At 51.0% G+C, this 19,499-nt stretch overlaps 1 protein-coding gene across 1 annotated transcript in view; it reads right to left on the bottom strand.

Annotated features, from left to right (window-relative positions):
* Positions 1–517: 517 nt before the first annotated feature.
* Positions 518–19,499, bottom strand: part of WNT3A (Wnt family member 3A) — a 44,475-nt gene continuing 25,493 nt past the window's right edge. Inside the window, exons 3-4 of the mRNA XM_028534571.2 lie at positions 8,376–8,641; positions 518–2,500 (exon numbers count right to left, since the gene is read on the bottom strand). Coding sequence (XP_028390372.1) covers positions 2,021–2,500; positions 8,376–8,641 — 746 coding nt within the window. The 3' untranslated portion in view covers positions 518–2,020. The remainder of the gene's footprint in view (positions 2,501–8,375; positions 8,642–19,499) is intronic.

Below are 19,499 nucleotides of genomic sequence, written 5' to 3'. Positions count from 1 at the left end.
GTGGGGATCTTAGAAAGTCAGAGAGAGGTGCAGAGACCCTGCACCCAGCTTGAAGAAGCAAAGGTGTGGCCTTGGGATACCCCACACAGAGGCCATGTCCTCAAACACAGAGCCAGCACCAAAATGTCAGCTGAGTGTCATGGACATTTGGGGAAGTAGCTTTCATGTGACTTGGTGGATGTCCCACGGCTCCACTGACTTTCCTGGGGCCTCCCACCTGCTCACTGCATTGTACCGCCCCTGTAGCAGGCAGGCTTCCTCCCCCTCCCTGCACCCTACCTCCCCCACCCCCAGCCTTCTGCTTAGGTCCAGTTCCCTCCCCCTAGACCTCAGCACCGCTGGCCAGGTCCTCCTTTCCTTGGTGTGTCAGTCCCTCCTCCTCCTCTTGGAATTCTGGCCTCTGGAAGCCACCTCTTAGGCCCCAGGAGTCTCTGAGGTGCATATCGACCACCTCCTCCCCTGGCCCATGGGTGTCTCCTGCCCCAGAGGTGACCACCGAGCCAACCTCCATATCCTTCCCAACCCACTACCAGAAATTCAGCACAATCCACAGCGTTTGGTTGTTTCTGCTTTTTGTTTTTTGTCTTTTACTTCCCTATTGTTTGGAACTCACAGCTATGGCTAAAATAATTTCTTTCACAGAAAGAAAAGAAAAAAAATAACAACACATCTGTTTGTCTAGCTCCAGTGTATGGTAGATATAGCAGCATCGGAAATAAAATTGAAACCAAAACACAAAATTCAAGGCAGGGGAAGGTCTTGTCCTCGGAGGCATGCAGGTCATCCCTGTCTGGCTGGTCTCCTCCCCCAGCCTGGACGGTGGACCCTTGGGGACTAGGGGACATTTCACAGTGGCAGAGTGAATGAGGAGAGGCCTGGCGTGGGCATTGGCTGAGGGGTCCAGAGGCCTGTCCTTCCTGGGTTGTGTGGATGAATCAGAAGGTGAGGGGAGCTGAGTGGCCAGCCAGGTGCTCTGGGACAGTGGCCTGTGTGGCAAGTCTGGCACACTGTTGCTGCATCAGGAGGACCCGGGGATCAGCCCAAACCACCAGGGCTGGGAGAGGAGACCAACCCCTAGGGGTTGTGGGTCCTCTGCGGCAGCACAGGTGTGGCTGTTCCTACCAAAACATTCCAAACGACCCCACCCCACCCCAAATGAGCCTCCAAGGCAGGATGATGGGGCTGGGCTGGTGCAGTCCAGCAGGCTGGGTGGACTTGGGGTTCGGGCTGTGGATGAGGAAGGTGAGGGAGGTGCTGAGGACAAGAGGAAGGCCGGACAGTGCTGGGATAGCAGGCTGCACTCCTCTGCTGTAGACCGGAGGGGGTGTTGGTGAGATACCCCAGAGGAAGGGAGGGCCCCACAGTGGGGTGTTCTGTCAGCTGAAAAGCAGAGGCAACAGCTGACCAGGCCAACAGTAGGCCTGGTGGGGGTGTGGGCGACAGCAGAACAGTCACTGGGAAGAGCCCCTGGGTGTCTGATGTCCCACTCATGGCAGCCAGGGCAGAGCCAGGTTTCAGGGCCCAGCTTCCTGCTCGCCTCCGCCTCCAGAACCCCTCTTTTTCCCAGGCCAAGCTGGTTCTTGGGGACCTGCAAGTCGAGGGCTCTCTTCGTAGGATTCTTGGCCAGGGGCGCTGGTAGAGGCAAGGCTGAGGAAGGCGTGCCACAGTCCTCCCGGTGCCAGAACCTTTCCAGAGCGCCAGACTCGGACGGCCCTGGTCCCCAGACTTCAGAGGAAGAAGTGGGGGACGGGAGTCTCGGCCGCTGGTCCGCCAGGAGAGCTGCTCTACACAGAGAAGGTGGAGTGAATGGAATCTTACAGGCGGGCTGCGTTGGAGATGGTGGAGGGGCTAAATCCCCAATTTGGGAGCCCCGCCCCTAGAGAGGACGGGCCCCTATCCAAAAGCCTCACCCCCAGAGCCCCGCCCCATCCTGGGAGGATCCCCGGGTGGATCCCCCGCCACCACTCTGCAGGCTCCTCCCTGCTCTACCCTAGAGGACCACGCCGAGCCAGGCGCGCAGCTACTTGCAGGTGTGCACGTCGTAGACGCGCGCGCACTCCTGGCAGCTAACGTAACAGCACCAGTGGAAGACGCAGAGGCACTTCTCCAGGCGCTGCTCAGCGCGCGCGTTGTGCCCGCGGCCGCAGCATAGCAGATCGCAGCCGTCGATGCCTGGTGAGCTCACGTTGCAGGTGCGGTCTCGTGTGCCGAAGGAGCCGGTCTCGCGATTGGGCTCGCAGAAGTTGGGCGACGCCTCGTAGTAGACCAGGTCACGTTCCGTGGGCACCTTGAAGTAGGTGTAGCGAGGCCGCAGCGTCTCCACCCAGCCGCGCGACTCGCGGTGTTTCTCCACCACCATCTCCGAGGCACTGTCGTATTTGTCCTTGAGGAAGTCGCCGATGGCACGGAAGTCGGGCTGCGACCACCAGCAGGTCTTTACCTCGCAGCTCCCCGACAGCCCGTGGCACTTGCACTTGAGATGCATGTGACTGGCGATGGCCTGCGGACGCGCGGGCGGGGGCGTCAGGGCAGTGCACACCCGGTGCGTCTGCGCGGGATGATCTCCCAGGACCTGGCTCCTGAACTGCCGCCCCCGCCCCCAGGTGCACCAGGCAAACCCAGCCCATCTACTTGCTCCATAAAGCACCTGGGGCTCCCAGGCAGAGCAGGTGCCTTCTCCATGGGCCCGAAGTGCCAGTCCCCTCCGTGCGCCTCTCCCGGCCAATCCGAATCCCCAGGAGGGGGGCAGGGCCTGGAGCCTCCCTGCTCTATGGTCCAATTCTTTAGCATCTATGACAGAGTGAAGGCAGCCAGGCTGTAACGTTCTGATGTCAGTGCAGGCTGGAAGGAGGAAGGCCTACAGGTTACTTCTGACCTGTAGAACCCAAGACCACGGCCCACAGGTATATGTGGGCCGATAGAAAGGCTGGGGGCTACCTGAGCGTGGGTGATGGGATGGCTTGTCTTGGGTAACTTCAGGGCCCAGGATGCTGAGTTCTTGGACTGTATGGGATTGGGAAGAGGAGGAGTGAGGCAATGCAGGGGACAAAGCTGTGGGGACCTTTGGGGCCTGAGTGTGGACAGAGGGTAGGACCTGGCTGAGGGGTATGTGTTTCTCCCTGTGAGAAGCAAGGAACCCTCTTCCCTTCTCTCTTAGGGGGAAGGCGTGGGGGTGGGTGACCTAATCAGACCTAAAGTTGCCTTGTCCACTATGGTGGGCACCACCACCAGGAGCCCCTGAGATGTGGCTGGTCCACATTGAGAAGCTCTGTGAGTGCAGACCACACACAGGGTTGCTGTAAGTCCCCAGACTTCATACATGAAGAGGGTATAAAATATCTCATACATGATTTTAACATTGATTGCATTATTGAAATGACATGTTGGGTACAGTGGGCTAAATAAAATTTAGTATTAAATGAATGTCAGCTGTTTTCTTTTAAAATGTGGCTAATAGAAAATTTATTACACATATGTGGTTTCCAGTGCATTCCTTTTGGATGGTGCTGGGCTAAGGCTTCAGGTGGGCTCTGCATCCAAACCCTTGTCCCACTCATTCCACCCCCTCTCCCTGCTGTTTCAACTCTTCCCTCTCATACTGGCCCTTTCCTGCAGGGTGTCTATTAGTTGCCCCCCACACCAGTCCATTTCTGTCTAATCTCTGTCCTCTTCTCTTTTCTGGCCAAGAATTTCCAAAGAGGGGCAGCTGCTTCCCACCTCTGCCTCCTTAGTCTCTTGTTTTACTTTGACTTTATCAAAGATATATATGTATCTACTTTAAATAGCCCAATATTTCCTAACATCTGTTAAGAACAACAGGAGTTCTGTGCCCGCTCTCACACTGCACTTTCCTGACACCTCCCACACCCCCACTGCAGTGCCTTGTGCCTCTCACAAACCTGGAGTTCGGCATTGTCTCTGGACCTCTCACCACCCCATCACACTGATGCACATGCCCAACCTCTCCCAGCTAGATAGATATTTAGTGCTGATGGGATTGGGACTATTAAATGTCATCTCAGTGGAGCCATGTAAATGTTATGATTACTTTTCCTTTCCTACAAGATGTTTTGTTGTTGGTTTTTAAGAATATATGTGAAGGATTCAGTCTCAACCTCTCCCTTAATTGTCTAAATATCTTCTTCAAGACATTCGAAGACCAGGTGTCTTTTTGGAAACACCAGATTTCATTTTGGAGACATCTTTTTGAGAAGTCTTCTGGTAAATTTTATGAAATGTGCATGTCTGGAAACAAATCTTTGTTACTTTGCTACTTTTGCTATACTTGAAAAAAAATGGTTTAGCTGGACATAAAATTCTTGGCTAAAAAACTTCTCCCCACAGAATTCTGAAACATTGCTCCATTTTGTTCCATCATTTATATTGTTCTCAGAAAGTCTGATGCCATTTTGACTTCTGATACATGAGCCTCACCTTCTCCCACACACCCTGGAGGCTGTGTCTGTGCCATCAGTTAGTATGTCGCTCCCTTTCTTGTGCCAGTCACTTCCTGGGCCTGTGTGGTCTGCAACATGTGATCTCTGGTTCTGAATCTTCCTGCCTTATTTCTGTGCCAATTTCCTCCTCTTCGTGTTCACCACTGTCTCTCTTGGACAGAGCCTCCTTATTTTCTATTCTTTCCTACTTCCCATCTCTTTGTCTTTTTCCTCTGCTCTGTAGAAAAATGTTCCAACTATCTTCCAACCTTTCTGCTGAGAGTTCTGATTCTGCTGTCCTATTTTTAATTTCTAAAAGCTCCTTTTCCCTCTTCCAAATGTTCTCTTAAATTATCATCCTGTTCCACTTTCATGGGTACAGTGAGTCTCTTATTTCTCTGGGGGTAGTGATAGTTTTTGAAATTTTCATCTCTTTACAACATCTCTTTCCCATAAGTTTGGATTTGTTTCTTTGTTTTGGTTTTTACCTTTGTGGTTGCTGCAGGCTTCCTCGGGTGTCTGGTGGTCCTTGGTTGTCTGCTTATATTTAAAAGTGGGGCACTAAAAACCTTGCTGGAAGTTCCTGTGCCCAGGAGGGACTTGCCAACTTGGGCCCTTGCCCTGGAGTGACCTGGCCACATTGTGCCATTGGAGAAGTTAAGTCTCTTTTCCTGAGTTCATCTAATTTCCAAGACAGAACCTTCCATTTTCCTGCCTGGAGGGTGATCAAGCTTCCCTGCTGCATCAGGAGATTAGGAAGAGAAAATTCGTACATAGACAGACTATTTTCACTTGGGTGGCCTCACTCTTAGCTGTACTTGGGGTTCCAACAGTCCAGACACCCCCTGCTTTATCTTTTTTAGAGATTAAGCCTGCAGATTTCTGGTAAAGGAGAGGTGTTGCCTAGGTGCAAGGAATTGGACCAAAGAGCTGTTAGGTTAAAACAGACTTTTAAGATAGACTTTCACCCTGGCTGGTGTGGTTTAATGGATTGAATGTCAACCTCTGAACCAAAGGGTTGCTGGTTTGATTCACAGTCATGGCACATGCCTGGGTTGCAGGCCAGGTCCCCAGTAGTGGGTATGTGAGGGGCAAGCACACATTGATGTTTCTCTCCCTCTCTTTCTCCCTTCTCCTCTCTCTAAAAATAAATAAATAAAACTTTAAAAAAATAAAATAGACTTTCAACCCACCTTGTTGTTTTCAGCCCCGTATTTATCTCTGCTTCTCAAGACAACTCATGGTAGTAATTCCTGGGTTGTTTCTCAGATTTCTCATCTACTGACTTCAGACTCAGCTTTCTTGAGTCTATTAAGACATCGAGTACTCTTCTATCTGCTTTTTAGCTTTCAGAATTTTGTTGCTATTGTCACTTCTGTTTCTATGTTCTCAAATCTGTTTATTCATGTTAAAATTCATTCACTGTCATTTTTGTGGGTGTTTGGGAGAGTGCAGAGGGAAACACTTGTGAAGTGGAAGTCCCCATTCATTCTTCAGTTTTTACAATTTCTATGTGACTCTTTCTTGGTCGATTACATTACTTTTTATAGTTTCCGATTCCCTGCTAAAAGGTTCATCCTTACATTTCAGCTTTACAAATATAAGTAAGCATATTTTTTCCTGATAATCTATGTGTAAGCATTCTAGTATTTGGAGTCCTGCTTCTGTTGCTTTTTTCTGATTACCGCTCATTCGTTATGTCATCAGCTCATGTGACAGGTTATCTTTGCTTATGTGCTGGACATTTTGGTTGAAAAATTATCTGTAGAAACTATTTTAGGCCTAGCTCAAGTTACCAGCCTCCAAAGAGGATTTGTGCGCTTTTTCCAGGTGCATGAGTATATCAGCATTTGGTATCACCTTAATTCATTCTAATGTCCTGAGACTTTTTTAAGCCTGAACATATGTACAAGAGCTGGTCTACTTTTGGTTTACTCCCTAGGGTCCTAAACAGAGCAGTGATTTCCCAGAGACACCACCTTTGGTGGGGCCCTTAGTTCTGGGAGGCCATGGAAGTGCAACTCAGTGTATGTACTTCCTTTCACATCAGCAAACAACCCCTGGACAAAAGCTGCCCTACGTACTAGGCTCAGAGTCTTGTCTTTTGGATTTGGGCTTATTAACCTCCTACTCTGTAGTTAGTTATTTGACACTTAAAATCATTTTATGGAAGTATAATATACAAAAAATATATATATGTCACAAGCTAAAATATGACAAAATTTCACAAATCACCAGCTCCTCAGAAATTCCCATCATGCTCCCTTCCAGTGGTCCTCCTCCCCCTTTTCAGGGCATTGGCTCTGACAGCATTTAATTAATGGCTAATGATATTGAGCACCTTTCCATATATTTTTTGGCTATTTCTCTATTTTTATTTTGTGGAGTAGTTTTCTATCTTTTTAGCAAACTTTTCTATTGTGTGATCTGCCTTTTGAAAAATTAATTTGTAGAGTTCTTTTTATGTTATAGTTTTCATATAGTTTTGGAGATATAATTTCCTCCTGTGGAGGTTGTGTTTTCAGTTTCATGGTGGTATCTTTAATGAATAGACATTCTGAAGTCCACATTATTATATTTTTCTTTGGCTTATTTAATAAATCTTTGCCTACCCTGAAGATGTCTCCTATGTTTTCTTCTAAGCATTTGTTTGTTTGTTTTACCATTCCCATCTGGGTTTGTAACTGATTTGATATATGGTGTGAGGTAGGGTCCAGGGTAATTTTTTTCCATATTGTGATTTGATTGACGGAGCACCATTTATTCAAAAGCCCATTTTCTCTGCACCACACTGTCTTCCCTGTGATCAATCAGGTTACTGTATACAGGTGAGCATTCTTTATTTTTAACAAGGTGCTTTTTATATTCCAGGCTGCATGTGTACTTTTCTTCAGCAGGCATATAAGTCTGGTCCCTGTGGTTGGAAGTGTAATGTCCCTGTTCACTCCTTAGCCCTCTGCAATCTCCTGGTTCCACTGGGCAAAGCCAGTGCCATCTGTATGCTGCTAAATCTTCTAGACACCTCTAGATACCTACGTGGTCACTTTCTATCAGCAGTCAGTACTCTATCAGCTTCCTACTGATCTTCTGCCCCAGAAGGTCTCAAAACACTCACAGCTGGTCCCAACTAACCTCTCTGTCCCCCAAATTCTCTTCCCTCCTTCTGCTCTCCATATTCTACCCAAACCAATTCACATGCAGTCTCATCTATGGGCTGCTCAGAGGCTCACCTGGCCTCCCCACCTAGATAACTGCCATTATTCTTCATTTCTCCACTCACCACCCTTGAAGGCAGAAGCCTTTTTTGAGACTCCAGCCTGGGTCTGGACCCTCTGCTATGCCCAGTCACCCTGTGTGTGTGCATCTCCTCATTACAGAGCTTCCCATGTTGCACTGTAGCCACCCGGCTGTCACTCTGGCTGTGCAGGAACTTCTGCAAGGCGGGTCTTTATCCTACCCCTCCTTTCTTGTGACCTGAACTCTGGAGGTGGACCTGCCATTCTGTGGGATTTCCCTAGACACTTGTGGAGCAGCTGGACAGTGCTGTATTTCAGACAGCCCTGGGTGGAACGTGAGCAGAACCCCAGCCTGGCCACTGCGGACTGCCCTTCCACAGCCTCAAGGAACCAGGGCACACACCCTGCTTAGGAAACTTCTATTTCCTGGAGACCCACAGGGGTGTGCTCAGAGGGCCCCCTGGCACACCCCCAGGGCACAGAGAGCAGTAGTAAGAGCCTCCCCAATACCCCATGACATACAGGAAAGTGGTCTGAAAGTCCCCAATAACCCAGGATGTACAGGGAAGTGGTCAGAGTTCCCCCAACGCTCCAGAATACACACAGGGCAGTAGTCAGAGGGCTTCCAACACCTCAGGATGCCCAGGGCAGTCATCAGAGAACCCCAGGTGCACGCCGAGGACACTCAGGGTCATGGACTTACTTGGCGTCCTGCCTCATTGTTGTGGCGGTTCATGGCAGAGCGGGCATCGGGCCTGTTCTCCCGAGCATCTGCGAACTCCCGGGACACCATTCCTCCAAACTCGATGTCCTCACTGCAGCCGCCCCACTTCCAGCCATGGCCAGGTAAGCCCAGGTGACGGCTGCTGCATCCACAGATGGCAGCGGAGCCTTCAGCACACGAGCGTGTAACAGCGAAGGCCACACCAGCTGCGGCAATGGCGTGCACGAAGGCAGACTCACGGGTGGCTGCAGAGAGAGGCATGCAGTGGCAGGACTCAGCAGCGGAGTAGGGCTTGGGAACGAGGGGTCCATGTCCCCAGAGGACCCGAGGAGGAGGGAGAGCTTCCCCAATGAAAGTCCACTGAGGGCCAAGGAACTCAAGAAGAGATGCTGCATAGCTCTTATGTGGGGAAAAGCCCAGGGATGGTGTTATCAGAATCAAGGATCACAGAGAATGCTGGCGAGAACCCTGAGCACTGCTGGCTGGAGGAAAATGGGGGTGTCTCTTGGGAAGAGGTTTGGCAGCTTCTAAAAAAATACCCGTACCTGTCTGACCAGTCATCACCTCCCAAGTGTCTACCCTGAAGGAAGCCCACATTGACACAAAGTCCAGGAAGCAAATGTAGGCTGCTTTATTTGTAACAGCCCCAACTGGAAGCTCCCAAATGTCTATCAACAGGTGAATGGATAAAAAAAATGCGGCATAAGACTTACAGCCAAGATGGAGGCTTAGGTAGACACACTGTGCCTCCTCGCACAACTGAAAGAAGGACAACAAAAATTTAGAAACAACAAAAAAAAACACCCCAACCAGTACTGACAGAAAATTGAACTGTATGGAAGTCCAACAACCAAGGAGTGAAAGTAGACACATTCATCCAGACCACTAGGAGGGGCGAGCCCGGCGGTGGGCAGAGAAGGGTCACAGGAAAAAAAGAGGTGGCTGGTGGACCCTGGGGGGTGAAAAGTGGCAGTGGGCAGACCCAGTGAGGTGGCAGATTGTGGAGGGGTATGGTGAAGAAGGCAGCTGGCAGACTGGGCAGTCCCACATTCACATGCAGATAAACCAGGCGAAACTGGGGAGTGAGACCGCACAACCCAGAGCTTCAGCTCAGGTAAATAAAACCTCAAAACACCGAATGAAAATAGCTGTGGGGGTTGAGGTGCCGGGAGAGACTACCAGAGTCACAGGAGAGTTCCTTGGAGAGACCCACGGGGTCCTAAAATGTGCACAAGCCCACTCACATGGGAATCAGTACCAGAAGGACCCAGTTTGCTTGGAGGAAGCAGCAAAAGGGACTGAAATCTAACAGAGAGTGGAGCAAACACTATTGTTCCCTCTCTGAGCCCTGCCCCACATACAGTGTCACAACCCAGTGACTGGGTATCACCCGCCCCGGTGAATACCTAAGGCTCCGCCCCTCACTATGTAACAGGCACCTCAGGATAAAATTAAAAAATGGCCCTAATGGAAGAACAGACCAAAGCTCCAGAACAGATACAACTAAGCCACGAGGAGCTAGCCAACCTATCAGATGCACAGTTCAAAGCACTGGCGATCAGGATATTCACGGAATTGGTTGAATTTGGTCGCAAATTAGATGAAAAAAAAAAAAATGAAGGCTATGCTAAGTGAAATAAAGGAAAATGTAGAGAGAACCAATAGTGATGGGAAGGAAACTGGGTCTCACATCAATGGAGTGGACCAGAAGGAAGAAAGAAACATCCAATCAGAAAAGAATGAAGAAAAAGAATTCAAAAAAATGAGGAGAGGCTTAGGAACCTCCAGGACATCTTTAAATGTTCCAACATCCAAATTATAGGGATACCAGAAGGAGAAGAGGAAGAGCAACAAGTGACAAAGTTATTTGAACAAATAATAAAGGAGAACTTCCCCAATCTGGCCAAGGAAACAGATTTCCAGGAAGTCCAGGAAGCTCAGAGAGTCCCAAAGATGTTGGACCCAAGGAGGAACACACCAAGGCACATCCTAATTACATCACCCAAGATTAAAATGAAGGAGAGAATCCTAGAAGCAGCAAGAGATAAGGAGACAGTAACCTACAAAAGAGTTCCCATCAGGCTGTCAGCTGATTTCTCAAAAGAGACCTTACAGTCAAGAAGGGGCTGGAAAGAAGTATTCCAAGTCATGAAAGGCAAGGGCCTACATCCAAGATTGCTCTATTCAGCAAAGCTTTTATTTAGAATGGGAGGGCAGACAAAGTGCTTCCCAGATAAGGTTAACTTAAAGGAGTTCATCATCACCTAGCCCTTATGTTATGAAATGTTAAAGGGACTTATCTAAGAAAAAGAAGATCAAAAGCATGTATAGTAAAATGACAGCAAACTCACAATTATTAACCACCACACCTAAAACAAAAACAAAAGCAAACTAAACAAACAACTAGAACAGGAACAGAACCACAGAAATGGAGATCACATGGAGGATTATCAACAGGGGAGTCGGAGGGGGAGAGAGGGAGAAAAAGTACAGAGAATAAGTAGCATAGATGGTAGGTAGAAAATAGACAGGGGGAGGGCAAGAATAGTATGGAAAATGTAGAAGCTAAAGAACTTATATGTATAACCCATGGACATGAACTAAAGGGGGGGAATATGGGTGGGAGAGGGTGTGCAGAGTGGAGGGGAATGAAGGGGGGAAATGGGACAACTGTAATAGCATAATTAATAAAATATATTAAAAATACAAAATAAATTAAAAAATACAAAATAATTTTAAAAACCTGTGGCATAAGGTAAGTCCTGAAATGTAATGTACAGGGTGGTGGCTATACTTAACACTGCTTTATTGTACACCTGGAAGTTTCTGAGAGTAATCTTAAGTGTTATTACACAAAAATTAGCAGCTATGTGAAGTGATAGATGTTCCTTTACTTACTGTGGTGATCATTTCACAATATATGCACATATCAAATCATTATATTGTGCACCTGAAACTAATATAATGTGTGCATATGTCAATTATATCTTCATTAAAATTTGTGTCATTTCCATAAAGTGGAATTCTGTTTAGCAGTAATTGGAAAAATTAAGCATGATGCTTCTCCGAGTAATCATGCTTAAGGCCACCCTGATACCCAGGGGTTCGACACCCCGGGGTGGCAGCCCCTTCCCCACCCCACCTGGACTTTGTGCTTGGAGCTTCCAGCAGCCCGATGACCTGCCCAGAGCTTCTGCCTGTGCTGCTGTTCTGCCTGCACATCTTCCCCTTTACAGGCTCCAGGCACTGTAAGGACCACAAGCTCCCAGTGCATACCTCACCCTGTGCTGGCTCTACACGCTCAGGCTTGGGGATGCCAAGGACTACCTGGTGCCTGCCCCAGGACAGCTGGTATTGGAGCTGCCTGGGCCTCATGTGTGGAAGCAGCCTCTTGCTTCCACACATGGGGAAACCGAACCAGAGGAACTGACACTGGTTTGGCAGAAGAGCAGTGGGGGAGGGTTGGAGCTTGGGAAGAAGAATTGGGTGAGGTAACAGGATTAGAGAGAGGTGTGTGCAGGAGTCCAGGGAGTCCCCTCTCTACCTTGTTGGGTAGGGGAGGCCTAGACTGATCTTAGTAGACAGAAGCCTTAAGCAGCTAGTCCTGAAGGACAGGTAGGAAGCAGGCAGAAGGAATGCAGGGCACAGGGATATTCTTCTGGGCTGGGAGGAGCAGAGTGAAGCACAGAGCATGTGGGGGGCAGCCTAGCATCCCTCAGCAGAACTTTTACCTCCTGGGTATGTGCTCACATTTAGATGGGCTCTGGGCTCAGAAGGAGGGGGTGGGGCTGCCCTGGGTCCCAAGGGGAGCTGATAGAACTCACTTCCTCCTCACTCACCATTCCGCACGCTTGCATAGGGAGCACCTGCTGTTTGCCAGCCCTGCTGGGAGAAACAAACAGCAGGGAGCCAGATGGCCTCCCAGAGCTTAGCTTACCTGTGACTAGCAAGACTTTAAAAACCTAGCAAAAAACCTTTCAGGGCCTGGGAGCCCAGCAGGCCCAGACTGAACCTTGGCTTGTCTCTGATGGCTGATTGCCTTAGGTATCTTGCTGCCTTTATGTGAGGTCCTGCACCCACCTTTCTTGGTGCTGGCTTCTGTCTCTCCTCAGGCCCTGAGTTGGCAGGAGGGAGAAGGGAGCAGAGGGATGATGTGAGAAAAGCACTGACCAGGGTCCAGCGAGTGCTCTTTTTGTTTCCCCAAGCTCTCCTGGGCAGAGGATCCAAGGCAGGCTTAGGCCCTGCTGGGCCCTTTTGCCCATGGGAGAGTCGTGGGGGAGGGGTGCTGCTGTCTCTGCATTCCACGTCATTGCCCAGGGGGTCTTCTGCTCGGGAGGGGTATGGGTAGGTGGGCTCCACCCTGGGGAGCAAGCAGAGGTTCTGGGCATCCAGGTTGGCAGCTAAGAGCTAAAGTGCCCCAGGCCCATGCTCACACACACTCAGACTCACCTGCCCAGTTTCGTTCACATCCATACACACTTGTCACCAAAAATGCACATTTCCTCAGCTACCCAGAATACACACACTAGGAATGTGTTGGAGGAAGTGCCCTCCCCACTGGCCTCCCATTGGCCCTGTACCTATGCCGGCTTTTGGTGACTTTCTGTAGAGGTGCTAACACTTTCTGACAGCCCTGTGAAGGCTGTGGGCACCCTTTTCCTCCCTGGGCTCTGACCAGAGCAGGCCTGGACTTTCCCTGCTTTCGGGAAGCTTTGGGCCACACACCTCACCGTAAATCCCAGAAGGCCTCCCATTGCCAGTTTGGGGCCACCCTGAACTACAAGCTGCCTCAGGGGCCTCGGCCCATCCTGTCTACCCAGAAGCCCAGCCCTCAGCATCTTCCTCTAGGACCAGAAGGAGCTCCTGGTGGGGACCCACACCCCAGCCTCTAGCTTCCTCCTCGATCCATATGTGTTCATTGCACACACAGGCACATGGACACAAAGAGATACACACATGCAAAACACAGACACATATACCCATAGACACTCTCTCACACACAGGCACACAGACATATAGACACACACAAATGCACACGTGTGTGCACACAGACACACACTCATAGACACTCTTATACATGGACACACAGACTCACATAAATGCACACATACATGCACACAAAGATACATACAACCATAGACACTGTCTCACATGCAGACACACACAATCACTCTCACATACACTTGGCCATACAGCCACACACACACGCACACACCCACAGACACACTCTCAGACATAGACACATATGCACATGCACTGACATGCAAGGACACACATGCACAGGCATGCACACACAGGCAGACACGTAGGCAAACGTGTACAGACACATACCTATAGACATTCTCTCTCACACACTCCCAGACACACCACATATACATACATACGTACACACACACAGGCTGCTGGAACAGTGCTTTGTCCAGTGCCCATCTGGTTCTGCCTGATCCCTTCTCAAGTTCTCAACACCATGTCTTTGCTTGACTGACCACAGGCTGACTCCAGCCGTCTCACTCTCCTCCCAGTCCTGTTGGCCGCTACCTGGTCTCCAGCCACACTCAGCTACTGTCCCTCCCTTAGAGTTTTTCCAGCTGTTTCAATGCTCATGCAGTACCTCCTGTATGCCCTCCCCACTCTGGGGCACAGGACAGGGTCCTGTGGTCATGAGGTCTGGATAGGACTTAGTTTGGTACCTCAGGCTCCCAGGCACAATGGGAGCTCCCTCCTTCACCTGCTTGATCTGAAAGTCCCCTGAGGCAGGGACCAAGTCCTGTTCACCTTTTGTTTCCAATCAAGAGCACCAGGAGGTCACACAGATGGTTGTTGAGGAGCAAGGACCTGGTCTGAGAAGAGGACAGGAACTCTGGGCTAGGGCAGGGAGTCTAGTGAGGTCTGAGCCCATCTGAGCAGGCCCACCCTGTGGGGCCTGGCTCTCTGACTCTTCCCACTCAGCTTGTTCTTGAACAGATTCAGGAAAGCTCCCCTCACCGAATACCCTTTTTCAAATACCATCTAGGCTGCTGTCTCCCAAGATACATGAAGCCCCTGCCTTCTACTAGCCCGGGATATCTGAGTGAGTAAATGTCAGTGTGTGTGAACACTGACAACTTCCCCTCCTGTCCCCACCCTCAGTAGAACTCCCATCCTTGTTTTGTGTTCTCTAGGACCCCACCTGAGGCCTCCTCTCATACTAGTGCAGCCTGGGTGAGGGGCTGCTGTTGGGATGGCCTGCAGACTCCTCGGGGCCAGCTCTCCTGGCCCACCTCCCAGGCAGCTCAGGATCCAGGACGAGCTTGTGTGTCTTGGGCCTTCCTCCTGGGCACCCTCTGACTCCCAGCTGGCTGAGGGCCCTGGTCGCCCTTCCCCAGGGTCTCCAAGGCCTGAATGCCCTCCCCCAGCCCAAGGAAAGCCTGCCTTCCAGCACAGGGGGCTCAGGGCAGGCTCCTACATGGAACCCTCACTCTGCTTCTGCCTCTTCCTCCTGTGCCAGCCCCTCCCTTCCACTCTTGCCTCTGGAGATAAGGGAAGAGCAAGCAGGGGCCTTGCCCCACAGCCCTCAACAAGGGCTTGGAGATCCCTGCTTATCAACCTCAGGCAAACAGCTCAGGGCTGCCAGATACACTTGAGGGAAAGGGTGTGTGGGGTGGGGGTGGTGGACCATGAGGGCTTCCCCTTGAACTTGGAGGAAAAAGAACTCATTCTTGCCTAGCAGTGTCACCAGCTGGCTGTGCAATCCTTCACACATCTCCCCCAGCCCTGTGGGCCTCAATTTCCCCTTCTGCCAGGCGAGGAGGGGCTGCTCCTCGGATAGAGTCCTGATGGCTGAGGATGTCCCGAAGTTCAGCTCTCTCGTGGAGGAAAGAAGCCTCTGCTTCCTGTTTCAGAAAAACGTCATATAGTTTGTTCTGGCAAAGAAACAATGGTGACTGCACAGGAGAAACCAGGCAGGCCTGCCTCCCAGATGGACCGAGGTGGCCACCACCAGCCATGGGTTAGACTCAGCGCCCAGGCACTGTCCCAGGGGTGCTCTGAGGACACCTCCTTGCCTTCAAGGCATTCTCGCCAAAGATTCACAATCTTTATCTAGTCATCGGGAAACCCAGAGACCTGAGCAGGTTCCTTCCAGTCTTAAGAGCACAAAGGATAAGGGCCAACATAAGATCCTGGACAGAAGAGGAGTACTGGTGGAAAAATGAGTGAAACCTGGATACAGTCTGGAGTTCTGCTAATGGTGATGGAACTCAGTTTTGATGGATGCAACTGGGAGAATCCTGGGAGTGGGTCTAGACTCACTCCTGCAAAGTTTCTGTATGTCGACAATTATTTCCAGAGAAAAAGTTAAAATGTACCCTGAGGCCCGGTGGAAGGAAGACCCCAGAATGCCTGGGTGGCTTTAAGCCAGGGCGACCTGCAGGCTTCTGGGGGCTCATAACCTTCTGGAAATCATGAGCAGGAATGACAGAGCACTTCTGAAAACTCACATGGTTTCTGGGAAGAGGACCCATTGCTTTGATCAGATTTCCACGGTGGTTTGAACAGGAAGGTCACAACCCACTGGCTGGGATGGCCTCAGTTTACAGAGGAGGGGGACGGGGCTCCCTTGAGGTCACAGGTGGGGAGGGTCTGGAGCCCAGTGGCTGACCTGCTCACAGTGAAGTTCTTATCCACAGACAGCAGCTTCTGCAGAGCCTCCTGCTTCTGTTTGCACAATGATGGGGGCTCTCATGCCCTGGGAATGCACCCTCTTCACCTGCAAAAGGCTTTCTTCCCAATATGCTGTGCAAGGTCAAGAGAGGAGGAGACAGAGGCTATTGGAAGAAGGAGGGTGGCTAAGGACCAGTGTTGCCAGTTGGCCATATCTCTGTCTGGGAAAGATACTGAATAAGCTGCTTGAGCTACTTCAGGCCTTCTCCCTTCAGGCCTAGCACTCTTATTCCCACAGCGTGAGCAGGCTGGGAAAATGAGAGAGGGAATTGGGTGACCAAGTCATTCTGTGAGGCAAGCATCTTCCACCAGGAAAGCCTCTTCCCAACTTATTGTCATCTCATTAACAATTATTTATTGAGTCCATGCAAACTACCAATGATCCTTCCTTCCACCCATCTCCCATCCATCCTTCTCTCATCCATCCACCCTCTGTCCATCCACCCACCATCTATCCATCTTCTGTCTGTCCATTAATCCTTTTAAGCATCTAGAGCTGAGAGTCTGTAATGAGCCATAAACTAAACTCGAAACTAGGAACACGAGTTGAGCTAGAATGGTCAAGGTGACCATTCTCAACAGCTAAAGTAAGAAATCTGAAAGAAAGATGATTGCTGCCCCACATGATGAAGTTTCCAACAACCCAGGCTTTTGAGAGTTGAAGAGCTACCTGTACCAGTGGTAACTAGGCAGAAGCTGGATGACTGGCCCACTCTCAGGTACAGAGAATCTTTGCACTGGGCTGGGGGAGGGTGTATCTGAGGAATCCTTTCATCTCTTTAATAGTTGCTCTGCTGCTGCAGGACAGGTTCTTTGCTTTGGGCTGTGCACGATCACCGGCCTTTGGGAGCTTACAGTTCATGAGGGAGAGAGTTGGGGGAATAAGGACACACACTAGGCTTGGCAACATGAGCTTTAGGGTATACCTGGAGTGGCTGGCTGAATGGATGAATGGGAGATGGAGGGATGGTGGATGGGTGGATGGATGGATGGACAGATGATAGATGGATGGTAGATGGGAAGATGGATGGGGTGAGTCCGGGGCAGATGAGGGAGTCCTGTGTAGCAAGAGCTGGGCATCAGGAGGAGGGCAGGAAGAGCAGCCCAATGAGGCCCATCCTGGGCACGGCCAGGGAAAGCCTGGGTATGGGGGGCTGGGTGTGGCCTCTGGGCTGGGCTGCAGTGGCCACTTTGCCTCTCAGAACTTAGAACTAAAGGAATCTTAGCAATTCCTTTCTTCCTGTGGCTTGTCAAGCACCAGGGATCACTTGGGGACTGAAAGAGAACTGCCAGGCATTGTTACTTTTCCATGAGAGGGCAAAACATACAAAAATGACTACCAGAATTTCAGAAAGAGAATTTTAACATAAAAAAACCTCTATTTCTAAAGTCCTATACGTTGAAGAAAGTTCTCAAAAAATCATTCCCAGGACCTTGTCTTTCACATTTTGCTGCAAAGCTCATCAGTTGGCCACTATTTATTGAGCACCAGCTGTATTCTAAGTAGACAAGAAGGCCACCACTTCTGTCCCCAAGCTGGCCTTCCCTGGGGGGGGGGGGGGGTCACCCAGGAGGCCCTATCAGTTACACTGATAGGAAAGCACACCTGGAGGCCACCCTGGCCCACCCCATGAATCTTTTACCACTGATGAGAGAACCAGCTCAGACAGGGAAAGGGCACTCTGCTTAGCCCCAGTAACATGTGGGGCTCAAGGAAGTTCAGCTACTGGCCCCAGGCTGCAGAGAGGGAGAACAGAGCCCAGATAGAAGTTTCTGGGAGAGGCTTCAGCACCCCCCAGCAAGGGGTCCAGAGACTCCACCAGGCTGTTTCCATGGCTGCAGCCCTGAGGGGGTGGAGGCCCCACCTACCCTGCAGGGCTCATGCCCCACTGCCATGGTGGGTAAGGGACACCTGCCTGTCCTCTCCTAGGAGAGGAGGGTTGTAGTGTGCTAATGCTGGACAAGGAGGACAGGTTACTGGGATGAGCCAATGGGCCCGAGAAGACGCTGCAGTGGCCCTTCTGAGAGACAAGGGTGACCGCAGGCAGTAGAGGTTCCTGGAAGGGAACTATGGCTCAGATGTGATCTCTGAGCAATAGGCTGTAGCTCCTGGGTTGTCCTGTCTGTGGGGCCCACCAGATGGCCTTCTCAGGAAGCTCTGCAGGGACAGGGTTGCCAAGCCCCACGTTACTACAGGCCTGCTTCACCTGCCGTGGGCCTGGAGCCACAGCTCTTGGGGACATCTGTATCTATAAAAGATCACAGCTGATTTTCATGCATCCCCAGCTGTCTAGTGCTAATCCTGGGGGAGGAAGAGGGCCCCTGGGATGAGCCCCCAGGCTCTACCAGGGCCTCAGGTTGATAAGTCCCCACACTAGACCGTGGCAAGACCCAGCAGGCATATGGGAGAGAGGAGCCCGCACGGAGTCTCTGACACATCCCCCGCCCAGGCTTTCCCCAGTGGGCTGTGTCTCTGACCCAGTCTGTATGTGAAGCCAGGCCCTTGGTCACTGACTTCTGGGACTCAGGGGTCTGGCTATTGTCACCTGGTGGCCAGGCAGGGACTCAGTCAAAGGTAGGGTGTGGTATGAGCTCCCTAAGAGCTGCAGGACCTCCTGGTCAAAATCTCTTCTCAGCTGACCTCCTTCACTGAGTGTAGCGCCCCTCCCCTCAAAGGGCTCCTGGGCTCCATCTCTCCTCTGGGCAGTGCTGACCTTTGAGCCTCTGTGGGGGCCTCCATGGGTCACTTTGCCCCTGCCTGACTATAGAGCATCATGGGGAGGGGCTCACAGAAAGAACTGGAGTGCCTCCAACCAGGCTGCACCCTCAGCCTCCCTCCCTGGGCCCCCCAACTTCCCCAGGTGGCTTGGGGCCTTACAGAGCCCTGTCCACCTGGCAGGTGAGGGGCTCAGGGCACTCCTAGAGCTTTCTGTGCATTAGCACCTCTCCCCCAATCAATGCCCCAAGACTGCGAGCAACCCGACCCTGCAGGATGAGGGCTGGCCAGCTCTACCCCTCCACAATGTCTACCTTCCCTGGTCCACAGCGATGTGGGCTGTGGTGGGGGGGAGTCACAATGGCATCTGTAATCCTGCATCCAGGAGCCACCTGAGAGCGGAATGCAGCTGCGCCCCCACTGCGGCCCAAGCCCCTGACACCGCCCCGCCGGCGGCACGGCCAGTGTCCTCTGATTACCTGCTGGGGCTAATGAATTTGGCTTTGTTGAGCCACTGTCACGCTGCCTTAGGCCCACAATGGCCGGTGATATTTTATATGAATTTCCCCCTTGTTGGCTATTAGGCCATAGCAAGCTGGTCATAGCAACCGGGAGGTATGTGTGGGGATGCTGTTCACACGCTGAACATGGCCCTCGGGCGTGTGAATCCAGCAGCATTTCACTTC

Source organism: Phyllostomus discolor, chromosome 8 (assembly GCF_004126475.2).
Source record: "Phyllostomus discolor isolate MPI-MPIP mPhyDis1 chromosome 8, mPhyDis1.pri.v3, whole genome shotgun sequence".
NCBI lineage: Eukaryota > Metazoa > Chordata > Mammalia > Chiroptera > Phyllostomidae > Phyllostomus > Phyllostomus discolor.
Note: the sequence above shows the minus strand (reverse complement) of the source record. Positions and strands in the feature narration are given on the sequence as shown.